The following is a 19,032-nucleotide window of genomic DNA, read 5'->3' on the forward strand; positions in this document are numbered from 1 at the left end:
ATCATAGTACAATACTACTATTGGTAAAGACCGTGCATGAGGGTTTTGCCAAAAATGGTGGGTATAAGGTATAATACTTATCATACATTTATAGTAAGAACTAATGAAAGTATCTTTCCAATAAACATTAGAATCTGCCACCCTGCCGGTCAATTAATAGTCAACCCCGCCCCTTTCTTCTTTTAGCTACCAAATCGATATACTTCCTCTGTCACAGTTTATAGTTCCTGTTTGTGTTTTTTCATGGTATTTATTAAGAAATGGGAGGAGAGAGTAGATGAAGTACATTAAAAATAAAAAATAAAAATAAAAAAGTGAAAAGTATAATTATAGACAAAAGTTAGAGAGGAAAAGTGGAAAATCCAAGGGTAATTTAGGAAGTTCAATGAATAAAGTTATAAAAATGAGGGTATAATGGTATTTACATACTATTCAAAAATAGAATCAGAAACAATATTTTGGGTCTCCAAATTAGAAAAATAGGAACTATAATATGGAACGGAGGGAGTACACAATATATATACTCTAGTCGTCTTCTTTTGTTCGCTCATTTTTTAGTTTATTTTCGATTTAGTTCAGCATAAGAGAATGTGCCTCATACCTTCATAATGTATTAGCTCCAAAACTTAAACCAGCTATGGTAATCATCAACCACAAACAACATTAAATTACTCCATTTGAAAACATAATCAGTCAAAATGGTAACATATGATTTTAGTTTGTTACCAAATTTAAAATGATTGTGTTCTTTGTGTACATATAGCGGGTTCAAAAACAACAAACTCTTTTCTTAGTGAGTTATGCTCAATTTTGATCATCTAATTTTTACTGAATTGAAAATAAATTTTTTTTCACTGAATTGAAATAATTTTTTCTTAATTAAAACCTATTTTTACTGATTCAATATTATATTTGTTGTTTGAATTGAAGTTACTAATTTACACCGATTAAATTTATGTTTACTAATGAACTTATTTTTGCTAAAATTATTGTTTTTTTTTAATACAAACCTTAAGTTATTTCTACATATTGATTGAATATGATTTGAATAAGGTGAATTGAACATAGCCTTATTACATCAAACATCATTAAATTTAGAATAACTGAATCAGTGAATTATTGCATGTGAATATGTGATCAGTCAAAATGGTAGTATATGATGATTTTTTATTTGTTACCTAATTTAAAAAGAATAATGTTATTTGTGTACATATGATTTTTGATTTGTAACCTAATTTAAAAGGATAATTTAAGTTATTTATATTGAATATGATTTGAATAAGGTGAATTGAACAGAGCCATGTTACATTAAACATCATTAAATTCATAATAACTAAATCAATGAATTATTGCATGTGATCAGTAAAAATGGTAGCATATGTTGATTTTTGATTTGTTACCTAATCTAAAAGGATAATGTTATTTGTGTACATATAAGGGGCCTCCATTACTCATGCCTTATTCTCTTCACCTTATCCAAATAAAATTCAGTAAAAATAAGGTAAGCGTAACTAGTAAATAATTTTTAATCAGTAGAATTCAGTAACTCTAAAGAACAAATATAATAGATTAATAAAGAATCAATAAAATAATTTTTAATTAGTCAAAATAACTTAAGCTCGGTTAAAATATAGTTCGGAAAAAATTATTTAATTTTGAGTAAAAATTATTGAAGTTAAAATTTAATTTCGATGAAAATAATTCCAATTCATTCGGCAAACATAAGTGGTAAAGAGAACATGACCTAATCAATATTAAGGCCTTGTTTGTTGTTTAACTTAGCTAGTTTGACCGATTATTTGACCCTTGGTTGTATATAATAATATTAATATGTTTGGTTTTGTTGGTTATTGACTGTAGCTATCCAAAATGACTTTTAAGGACAATATAATGTGCACTTATTCATCCATTATGAGAATAGTAACTAATTTTAAATTTATTTAATGATCAATAAATACTTATTAAATAATTATATTAATTAGTTTGTATCAAAATTAAAATTATAAATAATTATTTATAAATCATTTAGGGTTGTTAATTATAATTTATTACTGAAAATTAAGGATATAAAAGTAATTTGTAAGGTGAAAAGCCAAAATTCAATACCAAAAGGCTAAGTCTAGCTTTTTAGCGGAGAAACAAACTATTTAGCCATTTTTTAGTGGAAAACCAGGCTTATTAGCAAAAAAAAAGTCATGTACCATTCAATTTTTTTTTTTGACTGTTTGACCAAAATAAAAAGCTAAAAGTTAATTAAAAAAAAAAAAAAACCCCACTCAAAAGCCATTTGTCAAACACCCTCTAAAATCAAATTCAGTGAATCATGTGAAGATAAGATCAGTCAAAGTGGTAACATATGATTTCGATTTTTACCTAATTTAAAAGGATTGTCTATGTGCTGTATGGATCAAAATCATATCATATGGGATATTGTTTTTATTAGTCTCAAACTAAATTATCAAAATATTTTTTTTTTTTGTTAATCTTTACATACACATATCTTTTAAAACATATTCATGATCAAAGATGTACATGGTAAACTGTAAAAATCAATATAATAAATAAAAAGAAACAACGGGAGCATTGTTAATTTAAAAAAGAAGACCCTACATTCCTTGGTGCAAGACTACCATATATATTGGCTAATTGGTTTTGTTGTGGCAAGTTAATTCACTTCTCCTTCCTTTGTCCCTGTTCTCATTTCTCCCCTTCGAAAAAACAATGGCTTTCGTACTCACAGCTTTCGTATTCATTTTCTTAAGCTGGTTCGTAAGAGTAACCTATGAAACCCTCTCTTTTTATTGGCTAAGTCCTAGACGCATCAAAAAAATCATGGAAAAACAAGAAGTGCGTGGCCCGCAACCCCGCCCTCTTATAGGTAACATCCTAGACATGGCTACCCTCGTGTCATCCTCCACCTCTAATGACATGCCTACCATCTCTCACGACATCGTTGCTCGTCTTCTCCCACATTACCTCCTCTGGTCAAGAAAATACGGTATCTAATCTGATCTAATCTGGTCACGTACATACTAGCATTAGGTCTAAAAAAACAATTATATTGATGCATTATTTTTTTGTTATGTAGGAAAGAGGTACATATATTGGAATGGATTCGAGCCGAGGATGTGTTTAACGGATCCCGATATGATCAAAGAATTGCTAACAAAATACAACCCTTTGTCTGGAAAATCATGGCTTCAACAACAAGGGTCAAAAAATTTCATAGGAAATGGCCTACTTATGGCCAATGGTGATGCTTGGCATCATCAAAGGCACATTGTTTCCCCTGCTTTTATGAGTGATAAGCTTAAGGTATAATTTAAAATTACTCTATAAATAATTTATAATATATTTTTTAGAATACAAATTTTGTTTATGTTATGATTGATTTCTTTACTTGTAATATGCCCCATTATCTTATCTTTTGTATTCTTTTATGTTTTGGATTATAGTAAATTTTTATTAAGTGATGTATGGTTTGATATTTGATTATTTGATGCAGAGTTATGCAGGGTATGTGGTGGATTGCACTAACAACATGCTCCAATCGCTTGGAGACACGTTCGAGTCGAGTAAAAATGAGGTGGAAATTGGAGATTTAATGACTAATCTTACTGCTGATATTATATCAAGAATTGAATTTGGTAGTAATTTTGAGAAAGGAAGGAAAATTTTCCATCTCCTAAATCTTTTACAGAATCGTTGTGCTCAAGCTAGTAGGCATCTCTGCTTACCCGGAAGCCGGTAAGCTTTTACGCTTATACTCTATCATCGTTCCGTCCTTGACTAAGGACTTGTCCGTTGTCGATAAATGTCATTTAAAAAATACTGTCATAATAAGAAAATTGACACCGATACCATTGTTAGTAAAAACCCGATTTAAGTCTTAAAATCTTACGATTTTACGATTCATATATGTCACACGATCCGATTTACGATTCTATCCGATTTTACATATTTCTCTTAACTAGCGAAATCCTTACAAGTTTAAAACATGCTTATATAGCTATTTATAAACATATATTGTCAATTATTGGTTGCTTAATGGGTAAACAACTATTTTCTATCGATAATTAGGTTTCAAACTCATAATTTCAACATATTTAATTCAATTTAGATATGACGTCTTGATTATGCATGTCGGTAAAATCTTATGATTTTACGATTCGATTCTGATAGCCCCTTCCGATTCAAAGTAGAATCCTAATTTTAATAATTGACTGATACCGAATTGAACATACCGTATTTATCATACCTACAATTCTGTTTTCGTTGTTATATTTAAATCTACATTAAAATAATTTTTTTAAAAAAAAGTAGTACCAACGATGTTCACACAACTATAGGACTACAAAATTTTATTATATTAATTATTTCACGCATGATATGATTCTTTGTTATTGTGCTTTTAGATGCTCCTATTTTAGTCAATACAACGTTTAGTCTTTTCCATTACTATTACGAGTATTCCGTTGCTACTTTGCATCAACATTTTGACTCAAAGCAATTTGTAACAAAAAAATTGCAGGTTTTTCCCAAGCAAGTACAACAAAGACATAAAGGCTCTAAAAACCGAAGTAGAGGAACTACTAATGGAGATAATCATTAGTAGAAAAGATTGTGTCGCGATGGGTAGAACTGACTCGTATGGGAAAGACTTACTAGGGATTCTAATGAATGAATTGCAAAATAAAAAGAGAGACGGATTTAACTTGAATTTGCAACTTATAATGGACGAAATCAAGACATTCTTTTTCGCGGGGCATGAGACTACGGCACTTTTGCTCACTTGGACTATAATGTTGTTAGCAAGTAACCCTGAATGGCAAGAGAAATTAAGGGAAGAAATTGAACAAGTTTGCAATGGTGAAACTCCTACCATTGATCATTTGCCTAAGCTTCGCATGGTAAGCACGCAATCAATTAAAATCCTAATTTGATGCATTTTCAATTACGTACAACTCCTAGAGTTTCATATACGAGTCGTACATCATATGGACTATTATATGTTTTTTTAACAAAGGGAGTATCTCATGATTAAATATTTTGTTAATTATAAAATGCAATTACTAATAAAATAAAATTATACTCGTAATTACTTTAATGAGTATTGGATGTCGGAGGGGGACATTAAGAACTACCAAAAGGACGAGGTTTTTAGGTATAATATTTTTAACAATTAATAGAAAATCAAGCAAGGTTGGAGAAGAACTTCACCTTGTAACTTTGAAGTCACAACTCACAAATCCGAACCCTACTAATTACGTTTGCTTATGAGTAGAGGATTCTCCTATCTCCCCCTCTATCCTCAAACATTGACTTATGTTATTGGACTATTATAACCTGTAAGAGATACTAATTCTATAAAATCCTTTATATTATCGAAAAAAAAAAAAAGTAGAGAAGTCTTACATTGGTCGGTTGAAATTAACCTCATAAAAATAGTTATGGTCAAAAACTCAAAACCATTCGATTATAGAAGCCTGCAATCATATGAAATTGACAATAAAAAAAATGAAGTTTGACCCCCATGTCTAAGTTTTGACGGCTAAGCGTTGACTTCTTGGGGGAATGAACTTTTGCTAGGTTTTAGAGCTACACTGAAAATTAAGGTCATTAGTTTGCGCATAATTAATTGTACTTGTCTTCCAAGAATCACTGTCAGAAAATGTCCGTTCATGGATTTCCCATTTTTAAGATTCGTTACATTATGCTATGTATAAGCATGTACATTATTGTACCAAAATTCATGTATGTCCATGCGTTTCTATATTACAAATACTTCCTTAATGTACTCTTCCATTCGGATTTAGTTGTCACCCTTTAATATGATGCATAATTTTCCTTTTATATAATTACTTTAAAAAACATACTTGATTTATTTGACACGTGGTATTAATTGTGTTTATAGTTAAGCATGATAATTAACGAATCATTGAGGTTGTACCCACCTGCTACACTTCTACCTAGGATGGCATTTGAAGACATCAAGCTTGGCGATCTACTCATTCCAAAAGGGTTGTCTATATGGATTCCGGTCCTAGCCATCCATCACGACAAAGAACTATGGGGTGATGACGCGAATGAATTTAATCCAGAACGTTTTGCCTCCAAATCCTCTATTTCAAGTCGCTTCCTTCCATTTGGTGCTGGCCCTCGGAATTGTATAGGGCAAACATTTGCGATTATGGAAGCAAAGATCATACTAGCTATGTTAGTTTCACAATTCAAGTTCAAAATCTCAAGTAATTATCGTCACTCTCCCGTGGTAGTTCTTACCATAAAGCCGAAGCATGGTGTTCAAGTTTTCTTGGAGCCCTTAAATAGATGAGCTTAGACTACAATTGTTACATTATTTTTCAATATAAATTTTTTGGGTGGGAATTTTGGGATTGAGGTTATTGGTGCGTACGTTATTTTGCACTAAACCTCTAAAGTTTTGCAGATTTATGATGCCTAGAACAGTAGCTTATTTTGTATCAAAGAGGAATACATGCAATAATCAATATTATATTCAAGATTATAAATCACCAAAATATATTTTTTGGAATGCTTTCTCTTTTCGATCTTCGAATAGCACCAGATCTTCATGATTATATGTATTTATAGTACTAATCGAATCACAAGTACATGAATATTTTCTCTCTTTTTTTTAATAGTAATAGCATTTTCAAGATCAAAATTTGAGCACTTGATTCACCTAATTTTCGGTTGGTAAAAGTTTTTGTAGAAGTGTAAAATTTTCAAATAATACAAGAAAATGTCCCACATTGAGAAAATAATACATTATAAGGCTAAGAGTTAAATACATTATAAGGCTAAGAGTTTGCTGTTCTTATTGTCATATGTTTTGGGATAAGACCTCCTTGAAATTGTATAGTAGACTCTTTTTCTTGGTTGTAGGGGCGGCTCAGACCCATATTCAATAGTCTTGGGCTCATCCTTCATTGATTTTTTCATATTGTCATTTTTTTTTCTCCATTGTGCTCTATGACCTCAAGGACATTAAAGAAGTGCTCTCTATTTTTCAATTCGAAAAGTCACCAAGTCCACAAATGCGTAGGGTCAAGTTTCTTAATGGTGTACTTATTATTGATTGCTACAGTTCCTTTTTACTTAATTAGCTGCTTGCCACTTTATTTGTTGTTTTTTTCCCTTCCTTTCAAATATGGATTTTTATTACCTAAATACTAGTTTATCCGTTTTGTTAGGAAATAAGGGTGTAATTGTGTTTGATTAATGCGGAACAAGTCAATAATAAATAAGAACGAGAAAAGCAATAAAGAAGATAAACAAAGAACACAAGAATTTACATGGTTCGGTAAAATTAGACCTACATCCACAGGTGGGGGATTCGAGAGCTTCTTAACTAAGATGGGGGGAAAAATGAGAGAAGAATACAAGGAGTCCTAAATCTAATGGATCAAAAGATATGATCTAATTGATCAACTAAAGGGTCCTTTTATAACATAAGAAAAACATAATAAAAACCCTAAATTGTTCCCAAATATACTCAAATAGCCGTCATAGAAAAGATATAATTTTAGGAAATATCCCATAAATTATCCTAAAAGAACTGAACTACCAAGCTATAGCTCTGCAGCTAGCTCAGCTCAAGCCTGTCGCAAGTCTTCAAAAGGCCGAGCTATAGCTCACTCGTCTAGAGCTATAACTCGCCTGCTCGTCGCAATTTTTCAGCTTCATCAGGTCTTTGTAAAACGGCCATAACTTTCTCGTTTTCTATCGGAATTAGGCATATGAACTATCCCTGGAAAGCTCTTGAACCAAGGTATTACCTCCAACTTGAATCACCTCAAAATCACTTATAGTTTGAGAGATATCTACATTTAAAGTCAGCCCTACTAGATTTCAAGTCACACTTTAACACGTTTCATTATAGTGACACATTTTTTTTGTCATATTTCTCAGATTTTATATACTTATTATACATCAATCATAGCAATGAGGTATTGGTTTAGTGATTAAGATTAGGGATGATATGTGTACGGTAGGTCATACATTCAAATCCCCTTACCACCATTTGTAATTTTTACTGCCCTTGTAACTCTTTCGCATCCAAAAAAAAAAATACATCAATCATAATTTCATTGAAGGGAAGTCCTATATATTTGATTCAATTGGATATGCATACATTATTTTTGTTTTAAATCAAATGTTTATTTAGATAATGATAAAGACAACCCTAAGATATACGGTTTGAAAATTGAAAATATTAAGCTAAATTTCAAACATTATTAGTTACACTTATTTATTCGTGATTTTGCCATGCAATTCTAAGTTAGTATCAATTATAAATGTACAAGTATATTAAATGTTTATATGTATCCTTCGGGGATGAAGTAACATTATCTTTTAATTACTAGATTAATTTAAGTTAAGAGCTTTGAATAATGTTAGATTCAACGACGACAATAAGGTAGGACAGGTAGGTAGTTTAGTAGTTAGGTTCTGAATCGTACAATTAGGCAATTAGCACACTGAATTTGCAATAACCAGTTAAAGAATTGTTTCGATCATATTTTTAAGTAGATATGTTAGGGTTTCACATGCTATTAATTATAGCAATTGCTAGCATCGACCAAACTAGCTAGCTTCTAATTGAGAATTACTGTGCAATTTTGCTACTCTTATGCTTTGAAGTGTTATTGCAATTGTTAAAGTTTACCATTGGAAAAGACCCATCTCTATCAAAATTTTATTTAGGTGATAAAATTAGTTTTTGTATATTAGCATATTGTCAATAATAGTATATGAATAATACTTAATTTCCAAACAAGTGGGTGGCCTTATTGGGCGAGTCGTGATGAGTAGTGTTTAATGATGAAAGAAAAAAGATAATCGGGTATAAAAGGGAAGGAAGCGAAAAATCAGTAAAAATCATGAATTGAGGAAGGAAAGTACAAATCAAAATCACAACAAGAGTTTTTTTTTTTCCACTTGTTTTAGCTTAATTCCTAACTCATGTTTGCTAAAATTTATTGAAATAAACCGAGGAGAACATAGCCTTGCACTATAATAATCAAAGAATTCAAGACTAATACTTATATTGATCATATAATCGTCATATTGCACATGGTACTTTATGGAGAGTCCTCCACTTAAACGAAAACATTATCCTAAGATCTTACAAATATTAAACTAATTAATTATATACAACCTAAGCATGATAATGGCTATTTCATTCCCTCCTATTAATCCTTTTTTCCGGTTGCACGAGTGGTTTTTACTTTTAAGTGGGTGAAAAGTATATCAACATAATCAACCTTATAATTTGTGCCGCCTAAGATCAATTTCAAGACCCTTGGCTTCTGCTATGGCCAAGGTGGGTCCCCCTCCACATGAAAAAACAGATTTTGGGTCAAACTTTATAGACCATTATTATAATATAATTAAACATCTTCCACTAACTAATCATTTATAATTGCTTCTTAACAGCATTAATTAAGACTTAAAACTAAAATTCCCCAACTCTAAATGTGTGATGGGAACTAACTATGTGCCACTAATTACTATGATCACAAGCTCCCCACCACCACTCTTAACCATCATAATCTCTTCCCCAAACTTGATTAGAACACCATAATTTGTGTTTAATTATATCATTCATCATTACAAACTATACTTTCATCGACAATGGAGAAAAATAAAAGTAGTGGTGTGTTCAATCTATGTTAAACTATTTGAATATCCTAAGATCTATTTCAATAGTCACTTTAAATAAACCTAAAACACCTAAATAGAAAACTACTTTAGAATTTGAAATTCTATTCAAAAATTGAAGTATCGGGTGCTATAATAGTCTCAAATCAGATACAGATTAATTAAAAGATACCGAGTAGAAACTCATCTTACTGTCAAAAAAGAAAAAAAAAAAAAATCACCCTTTATTTCGCCCAGAGACTCCTTTATATGCTCTATAAATGAATTTTCTATATAGTTGTAAGTCTTGTAACAATTATTATTCTATATCAAAATGCATGATTGACAGTATACCTTAAAAAAAAAAAAAAAAAAAAAAAAAAAAAAAAAAAAAAAAAAAATCATCGCATTTAACAAACATTAAGATATTGGCTAATTGTATGTACAATAACCATTGAAATTAACTTGCATTATTGTATTAAGTAAATAAACTTGAAATATCATGTACAAATCAATATGTAATCTATACGTAATATTAATATATTTGTGTGTAAACATGGGTACTGCGCTTTCATATATATATATACAAATACGAAGTATGCAATAATACATATTGCTCGTACAATAATATTTTTAGGTATCTACTATTAGTTTGCATACATTTTAAAGATATATATACGTAAATAATACGGAGTTAAAAAAAATGGACAGTAGAAGAAAAAAAAATTTGAAAAATTGTTTTTTGTTTGTACTCAATATTAGAAGTTTTAATTTAGGAAATACGTATAATTTTCATGCACCATAGTTTTAGGTGAATCTTTCGAGTTTAAATTGAAAATTAGCACTAAAACAATCATAGTATGATGGCGGCCCGCACAATAATTAAGTTTTAGTTTGAAATAATTAAGTAATTAAGGATTATTATTACTTAAGGAGTGCTGCGCACATTAGTTAAAGTGTATTTTAAGAAAGCCTCGTGCAATTGTTTTTAAAATAAACAACATGTCTCTACCTATTGTCCTTGAGACACTTGTCGACTGATGTTACGAGAGGTTGCTTTTTTTAATTTTTAGTAATAATAATTCGTCAAAAAAATAGTAATAAGGTGTCTTCACTAATTAATTACATAGCATTTATCTAACTCCAATCTTTAGTGCCCAAAATGACAGGCACTCAAGCTAGAGCATATGTAAGGATCCGATCTATGTGACAAGTAGTTGTTGTAATAGATGTTAGCTATCGCAAAATTGTTTAGCTCTTATTCATTGATTGGTAACTCTTAAATTACGTAATAATATAACTATTTTTTATAATGGTTCGGCCAACCGTAAAAAATTACATATTAACAACAACAAAAAGAGTTACTTTTAATAATAACATCACTCTAGTCATTTATAACATACATGAGCACCTGCATAATACACCACACGCACACTAGGAGAAAAACTCGATCCTCCTAGTTTTGTTGATCTCTACAAGATACCAACCAGAACAGAGTCTTTTTCCTTACCTAAAATAAATAATATTACATGTTGTGGCTATCTTTAGATGAAAAAATTTTAAATTTTTTTTTTTTTAAAAAAATAAAAAAATAAAAAAAAAAATAATAATAAAAAAAAATAAATAAATAAAAATAAAATAAAAAAAAATAAAAAAAATAAAAACTAGGTAAAAACTTTATAGTTTTTGAAAAAAATATATATAGTAAATAAAAAGATTGAAAGGGACAACAACTACAGCTGATAAGCATGAAAGATTATATCTATAAAAAGGCATTCAAAGTGACAAAACTTTTAATATGCAAAGTAGATTATCAAAATGAATTTAAGTAGATTATTATAGTTTAGTATAATATCTATAGTAAGCCACAATGTTGGAAAGAAGAAATTAAAGCAAACACCTTTAATTTCACCATATCATCATATATTTATTATACAAGTATATGTTAAGACTAGGGGACCAATGTTCCAATCAACACAACTGTAGTACTGTGCTGCATGTAAGCCTGCAATTTAGTGTTCATGTCTGCGGATTTTATTCAGTGCCATACAGGTTTGATTCGCTGCCTAGAGAACATCAGATTTATTTTCGAGTTTTTTAGTGACTAATTGTAGATTTTATTTATTTTTTTTAAAAAAAAAATTGAGTTCTCATGTATATGAAATATATAATTAATTATGATAAAATAAAACTGTTGTGACGGATGCTAGAATGATTGAAGAAAAACCAAAAGAAAAAGGAGAGGTCAAAACAAACAAATTTCAGGATTAGGTTATATTAGGTTAGAATATAAAAAGTTTATATATATATTGCTCCCATGCAAAACGGACAGAAACAAAACTAGACATAAGTGGAAACTCAAAGTCTAATGTAACAGATATTATCACTTTTGAAGATTGTTGTTCATATGGGGCAAATCGATTCAACACATATTTTAATAATAAGTGGTTGGTATTCATATTGAATCATGAAGCATGATAATCCAAGTCGATATATCATTTAAACTTAATGTATGTATTCAACTGCGACGATTGCACTAGTATGAAGTTTGAGATTTTTTTATTTCTACAAATTAAAAATGGATAAGAGAAATAATATCGTTCAAGCCGACCAAAGTAATACAAGTAAAACTTTAAATCACTAGGCTTGTGTAATTTAGATTTTACTATTCCTTCATCGGATCGGTTTATTATACAAGAGAATGAGAGATAATCTTGTACATATTTGTTTACACTATTTGTCACTCACTCAATTTTCCTAGTATTTTGTCATCAAAGTAAGATAAGTCACAATGAGTCAATTCAAGGTCAATATCTCCGCATTATCCTCTTAATGCCTTCCTTAATTGGAAATCCCTGTTCGTCGGCTGCTACTAGACAAAGAGGCCCTAGTTTACGAAGGGTGACTTCTTCTCAGTCATTTCAAAATGCATACTTTTGTAAGCTACATGTAAAAAGAGGTCAATCAAGCCGCAGTTGATAAGAAGAGTTCGTTTGGTATCGCTGTGGTTTTTTATGTTTAGGTTTTTTGTTTTTCAAAATCATATGTTATAGGTCATATAATGTTAGTCAAACTTATTAAAATCATAATAATTTTGAGAACTGACAACAGAAAAGTAAAAATATCTTTTTCTTATTTGCTGTTTTTAATTTTTTATTTTCAAAAAACCAAAAAAATAAAAACAAAAAAAATGTCAAACAAGCCTGAATTTACTGTTAAAATTCTATTGTATAGATTTTTATTTAAATATTTAATGTTTTTATGGCTAAATTCATTACTCTTTTATTAGTTTGCAAGTCGATTTAGTTCAAATTGAATTGACTTCAAGTAGATATTTTTAAATAACTTATTTCAGGTATTATTGGAGTAACTTAATTGAAAACATGCTAATTTTACTAGACTAGATCTACAAACAATGTCTCTTGGACCCACTCCAATGAGCATTTCATGCGCTTGCAATTATAATGCTTATAATGGACTGTCCCATAGTTTTTGGTTGCATTAGATTTGTAATCTTTTAATAAAAAGATTGCATATCTAATTGCTGTTACTCGTGCTACCATACTACCAATTACTTAGCAATATTAAATTACGCACAACCGCCAATTTTAAAACTTGAAAAATTAAATCACTTTAAACACTCTTTTTTTATATAAATTTCTGAATTTTCCATATTTTTTAAAGTGAAGAGAACATAGTCTTGTTTGTCCTAACTGGCACTTCAAATTTTGAGAAAATTATCATCTCCTCATGTTGAGTTGCTAGCTGTGTTTTGTGGTCCTGCGTCTGCTAGGATGACATTAAGGCAATAATATATAGATGCAAGTGTAATAGTTGAACTTCTTATCCTTTTAAGTCTAAGGCAATTCAATGTCCTAAGAACTCCTAACCTATCTACGAGTATATAGTTATGCTTCGCTATCGTGAAGCTATAGAGTATCGAGTGACTGACTACTTGTAGCATAAATGCGTAATGAAAAGTTGACTACAATATTTGGTAGCCGTAAAAAATAAGTGATCCGTAATTTGTAGTCTGTGTACAACTTAATTATATATGACCAACAAATGGTCGTATATGGTTCGAACTAACATTATATGACCCTGGAATGTGTTTCTTACGATTTTATGGTTTTGAGACCAGATTCCAAAACTTCCTAAATTGGTTCAATTTTGTGTATTATACCCTTGACATTTGGCTTTCGAAAAACATTTTTTGATTATGCATTGAGGTGCATGTTTCCTAAGAACCTCGGGAGGCCTATTTAGTATCTAGAACCATCTCATTCATGCAATCATGCCAGCTTGATACAACCTTTATAATCATGTCTTAAGATACCTTCTCTTATCTTGCCTTGTCGTGCCATGCCTTACTTTGATCCCAAGACAATCCAAGATGAACCTCAATTGCCAAAAAGATAAGAACCAAGATGCTAACCTCATATTCATTTTTCTTTTTTTTTTTTTTCTTTTTTTATTTGTCTGTATCCGAAATACCAAGTAAAATCCAAATGCCTTGTTGTAGTGCTTGAAGGCAGCTTGATCTAAGAGTCTAGGTTTACTAAGCTAGGCTTGTCATGTTCACTAGACACTAGTGGTAGTAGTGCGCATTGTGTCAATTGTCAAGTTAGTAGCTCAATCTTATTGATGTGCCCCGCTGATTTTAGTTCTTGCGGCTCTTTATAGCAAAGCAATTGAATGATTGTTTGTGGTATCACCATTACTCTTGAAATAGTACATTATTTGGTGTCTTTGGTGATGTACAGTCTCACATTTTCTTTAATCATTTATATAATGATTTAAAAATCAATGATAAGATGTGACATAATTTGAGGGGGAAAAAATGATATTGCGATCTTGGTACCTTTAAGGCTTGAATTATGAAAATAGTATGGTAGAAGGGGGTGTACCATATGCATGGTATACTCGGAAGTACATTACATATAACTAAAAGAATATTAGGACAAATTTAATGTTCTTTTATTTATATGTAATGTTCTTTTTTTATGAAGTCTCATTTATATGTAATGTTCGTTATTTTATATGTAATGTTCATTTCACCAATTTATTTTCTCTCTCTTCGATACTCTCTCTCCTCTCCCTCTAACTTCTTCTTCCATTTTATTTCTTGATTTTTATAGTTTTTATGTGCTTAATTCATCACTCACAAAAACTTTTATACTAGATTTTACACTCCAAAATCCGAATTTCACAACCAAATTTTCGGATTTTTCATGATTTGATAATTTTGGGTATTTTTTATTTTGGCTAAAAAACTTGCAATTGAGTGTTCAACTTGCTTGATTTCCACTATTAATTCACTTTACAAGGGTTTTCTACTCATTTGAGGTATGACTTCTCTTTCTTTGTTCATCTTTGTTCTACTTCATGAATATGAAACCCTAGGTTGTGCTTCATTAGTGAACTCTCTCTTTGCTTGTTATTTTTACCTATATTTTGTGTTTTGTAATAATGTTTGTTGTTCATATAAAGCTTTGTTATCATGAAATTACTTGATCGTTTGAATTTTTGGCACTACCATTGTTGTTCATCATCATCTTCTTCCATGGGTTTGGGTAGTAGCATTTTTCCATTATTTATATGTAACGTTCTTTTTCAGAAAGATAATGTTCTTTTATATTTATATGTAATGTTATCTTATTTTTAAGTTATGTTCTTTTATTGTATGTAATGTTCTGTATTTTATATGTAATGTTCTTTTTGATGTACTCTATGTTCGTTTGTAATGTATAATAAATTATTATAAATATGATTTTTTTTATTTATAAGTAATGTTATTTTATCTATATGTAATGTTCTTTTATTTATATATAATGTTCTTCTATTTATAGGTAATGTTCTTTTATTCATAGGGTGATGTTCTTCCGGGTGTACCATGCGCATGGTACACCTGGGTGTATAAAACAATTATTGCTTTAATTAAATTAAAATCAGTTTCTTTCATACTTTTCTTAATTTGAAAACTTCACCTCAATTTTATTCGTATGAAGCACAAAAACCAACACAATAAATACATAATTTATTAATAGATATAAAACATTTCAAACTATTGATGAGCCTCACATTATTTCAACTTGACTTGTTGCAGTCACATGTAAGGCCTTGTTTAGTTCACCTTATTTTTACTTATTTCAGAAAAAATAAGTTCAGATCAGATCAGATCAGAAAAAATAAGTTCAGATCAGAACATCGTTTTATGTGCGGTTTTTTATCGCTAAATATTCTTAATTTCGTAATGAAAAGAATTGTGAAAATTACATATTAATAAACTACGCATTACTACGAATCTAACATGACCCCACTTGATATATTTTTTCCTTATAGATTATCGTACACTTAAGGTCAAAGTTTGGTCAAATCAGACAATCAGATCAGATCAGATCAGACCAGATCAGATCAGACTAGCAAAAATAAGGTGAACCAAACAAGACCTAAGTTAGCTTTAACTACATATAAAATAGATTTTTAACTTTTGGCCAAGTCGAAATCAAGCACGTTCACTATAGACTACTAGCATCCATTACTTCATCCGTCCCCTTAAATTGGCAAGAATCAATCTTGACATGTTTATACTACTTTTGATATGTCTTTCCTCTCAACTTATTTTTTCGTGCAAATCTCTAATCTCAAACGTAATATCAATTAGACTCAAAACTCTCTAAGACGAATCCCGGAGAAGGAGTTCAATGTTTTATCTTGGTGTGATACTGTGATAGTGATACTTATGTGAAAGAGATAGACTAGAGGACCGATGATAGAAACTACTTGTAGAACAAAGAGATCAACTTAATCTTCCTTACTTTATTTCTGATCAAACTAAAAGAACAATCCCTAACCACTAAAATAACACACAAAGTGAAAAAAACAGCTATTCCGTACTCAAAAGGGACAGATAAGAAGCAAACAGTAGTACAGTAACATTACTTGATTTTGTACAGTAGTACTAATCTTCCCATTTACAAACACATCATCTAGTCAAACACCAAATATTATTGGCAAAAGTATGTATTTCAATCATATTTTTACTGTAGATATTCAGGTGTGCCACTCAATTTGATTTTTTCAAAGTTATCTTCTTCCTTTTTTTTACGTGATCTTGATTGTTAAATTTATGTGTGTTTGAATGTGCAAAGACTCAAATCAATGCTCGACAACATCTCCTCCAAATGGTACGTACATCGATCGAATCGAAGAAAGACAACCACAAAGAGTGAAAGGTTGATAATTCAAATAGCATGAACTTTTTTGTTGTTAGTAGACGTTTCAATGTTTCATATGTTAATTATAAATGCATCATTAGAGCTGGAAAAGCACTACACGTATGGTGGTACGATTTATGTTTTTGTTGCTAGTAACGAGACGTTTCAATGTTTCATACAGTATGTTAACTATTGTTTCGGTTAGAAAACAATGGACCTTCGGCAGGTCCTTTCGTATGAATGGAGATGAGGCTCAACCCGAGAAATGTCCGGAGTGAGGGTTTCCTGCACAACAAAGACACGTAAACTAGCCTCGGGGGTGGTTGCCGAGGAAGGTCCCTCCAATGCTAAAGTCAACTCTCTTGAGAGAATAAGTTATGCAAGAGAAATAAATGCTTGAGGCTGATTGTGAATGAATGTAGATTGGCCAAGTTATGGCTTTTATACCTTTTCTCAATGAGGATGATTGGGCCTTTGAAGACAAAATGGACTGACCATGATGACTGGGCTCGACGTGAGTGATGAAGGCATCAGTCTCCCTTTGAGGTTCAATCACAAAGCCCAAAAGTAACGTTCAACTCTCCAGTCATCATGGTCAGTCCATTTTGTCTTCAAGGGCCCAATCATCATGGTCAGTCCATTTTGTCTTCAAGGGCCCAATCATCCTCATTGAGAAAAGGTATAAAAGCCATAACTTGGCCAATCTACATTCATTCACAATAAGCCTCAAGCATTTATTTCTCTTGCATAACTTATTCTCTCAAGAGAGCTGACTTTAGCATCGGAGGGACCTTCCTCGGCAACCACCCCCGAGGCTAGTTTACGTGTCTTTATTGTGCAGGAAACCCTCAATTTGGACATTTCTCGGGTTGAGCCTCATCTCCATTCATACGAAAGGACCTGCCGAAAGTCCATTGTTTTCTAACCGAAACAACTATAAATGCATCAATAGAGTTGGAAAAGTCGTATTGACGGTACAATTAACGTTTTTCTTGTCAGTTTTGAGACTTTTTAACGTTTCGTATGTTAGCTATAAATGCATTATTAGAGTTGGAAAAGCACTACTCATGTGAGGGAACGATTTATATTTTTGTGGTTTTGGTTAGTTACGATTTGAACAAGAATAAATGACAAGTTAGTTTTTTTTTTTGTTTTTTTTTTAGTGTTTAGAGAGCCACAAGGGCAAGGGATGAGAATCGATCTTAAGATCTCCTGAAACCAAAAGGAAAGCTCTAACCACCTGAGCTATCCCTTAGTCTCATAAATGACAAGTTTTTAAAACCGAATAAAATATGCACTTCGTATCATTTTTTATGTCTAGTGAAGGTTTTCTCCTAGAATTGTTACAGGTCTAATAGACGAGAATTTTCAAGTCATTTAAGAGAAATCAACCTACTGTAAGTTAAATTTGCAGCATCTTGAAGCCGTACAATATTCTAGTTCTAATCAAGGCATATACTTAGCTGCATGCTTGTGCGGCTAGAATGGCTGCAACAACATTTAAACGTAGCATGTTATGAATGAAACGCGGCCCAAAGCAGCCCACCCAACGTTCTTCCAAATTCAGCTCAACGTTCTTCGCGCGTAACTACTTTCCTTTTTTTAATTTTCTGTTTCCTTCTTTCAAATTCTCTCATTTCTCTTTTCTTTCCTATAATACTTTAGATCCAAATTATCATCAGAACTTCGATCAAAATTTTCATTATCACTTTCTTCTCCTCTGTTTTTTCTCCTACGTTTTTCTTTTTCTCTCTCCACTGTTTTTATATTTTTCCTCCTTTTTTTCACTTTTTTGATTAATTTATATGAGTTGTATTCATTTGATTTTTGGTTATGTTCGATTAATTTGATCTATGTGTAAATTTCAATTTCTTATGTGGTGACTTTGTGATTAATTTTGATTGATTAGGTTATACATGATTTTCTTAATTGTAATGAATTGAATTTTATCTGATTATTTGCATTTTTTTTTTTATTAATGAACATAATCATGCAAAATATGAACATATGCATAGGTTCCCTTAAATGTGAACATTAGCTTTTCAAAAAGTGAACATAGGCATAAAAAATATGAAAATATGAATTTCAGAAAGTGAACATAAAAATTCAAAATATGAACATAAGCATTGGTTTCCTTAAAGTGAATATAAGT

General features: G+C 30.8%; 1 protein-coding gene across 1 annotated transcript; it reads left to right on the forward strand.

Moving 5' to 3' along the window:
* Positions 1-2,401: 2,401 nt before the first annotated feature.
* LOC110728199 (cytokinin hydroxylase-like) lies at positions 2,402-6,541 on the forward strand. The gene is made up of 5 exons (XM_021907861.1): positions 2,402-2,998; positions 3,089-3,315; positions 3,506-3,747; positions 4,532-4,910; positions 5,915-6,541. The coding sequence occupies exons 1-5, from the start codon at positions 2,722-2,724 to the stop codon at positions 6,332-6,334; spliced, it is 1,545 nt and encodes a 514-aa protein (XP_021763553.1). The 5' UTR covers positions 2,402-2,721; the 3' UTR covers positions 6,335-6,541.
* Positions 6,542-19,032: the final 12,491 nt, after the last annotated feature.

This window comes from Chenopodium quinoa, unplaced genomic scaffold (assembly GCF_001683475.1).
Source record: "Chenopodium quinoa cultivar QQ74 unplaced genomic scaffold, ASM168347v1, whole genome shotgun sequence".
NCBI classification, from domain to species: domain Eukaryota; kingdom Viridiplantae; phylum Streptophyta; class Magnoliopsida; order Caryophyllales; family Amaranthaceae; genus Chenopodium; species Chenopodium quinoa.

Excerpts from the sequence above, each read along its gene's own strand:
- LOC110728199 (XM_021907861.1), top strand. The coding sequence starts at position 2,722 with ATGGCTTTCGTACTCACAGCTTTCGTATTCATTTTCTTAAGCTGGTTC. Across the intron at positions 2,999-3,088 it reads CCTCTGGTCAAGAAAATACG|GAAAGAGGTACATATATTGG; the intron begins GTATCTAATCTG and ends TTTGTTATGTAG. Across the intron at positions 3,748-4,531 it reads CTCTGCTTACCCGGAAGCCG|GTTTTTCCCAAGCAAGTACA; the intron begins GTAAGCTTTTAC and ends AAAAAATTGCAG.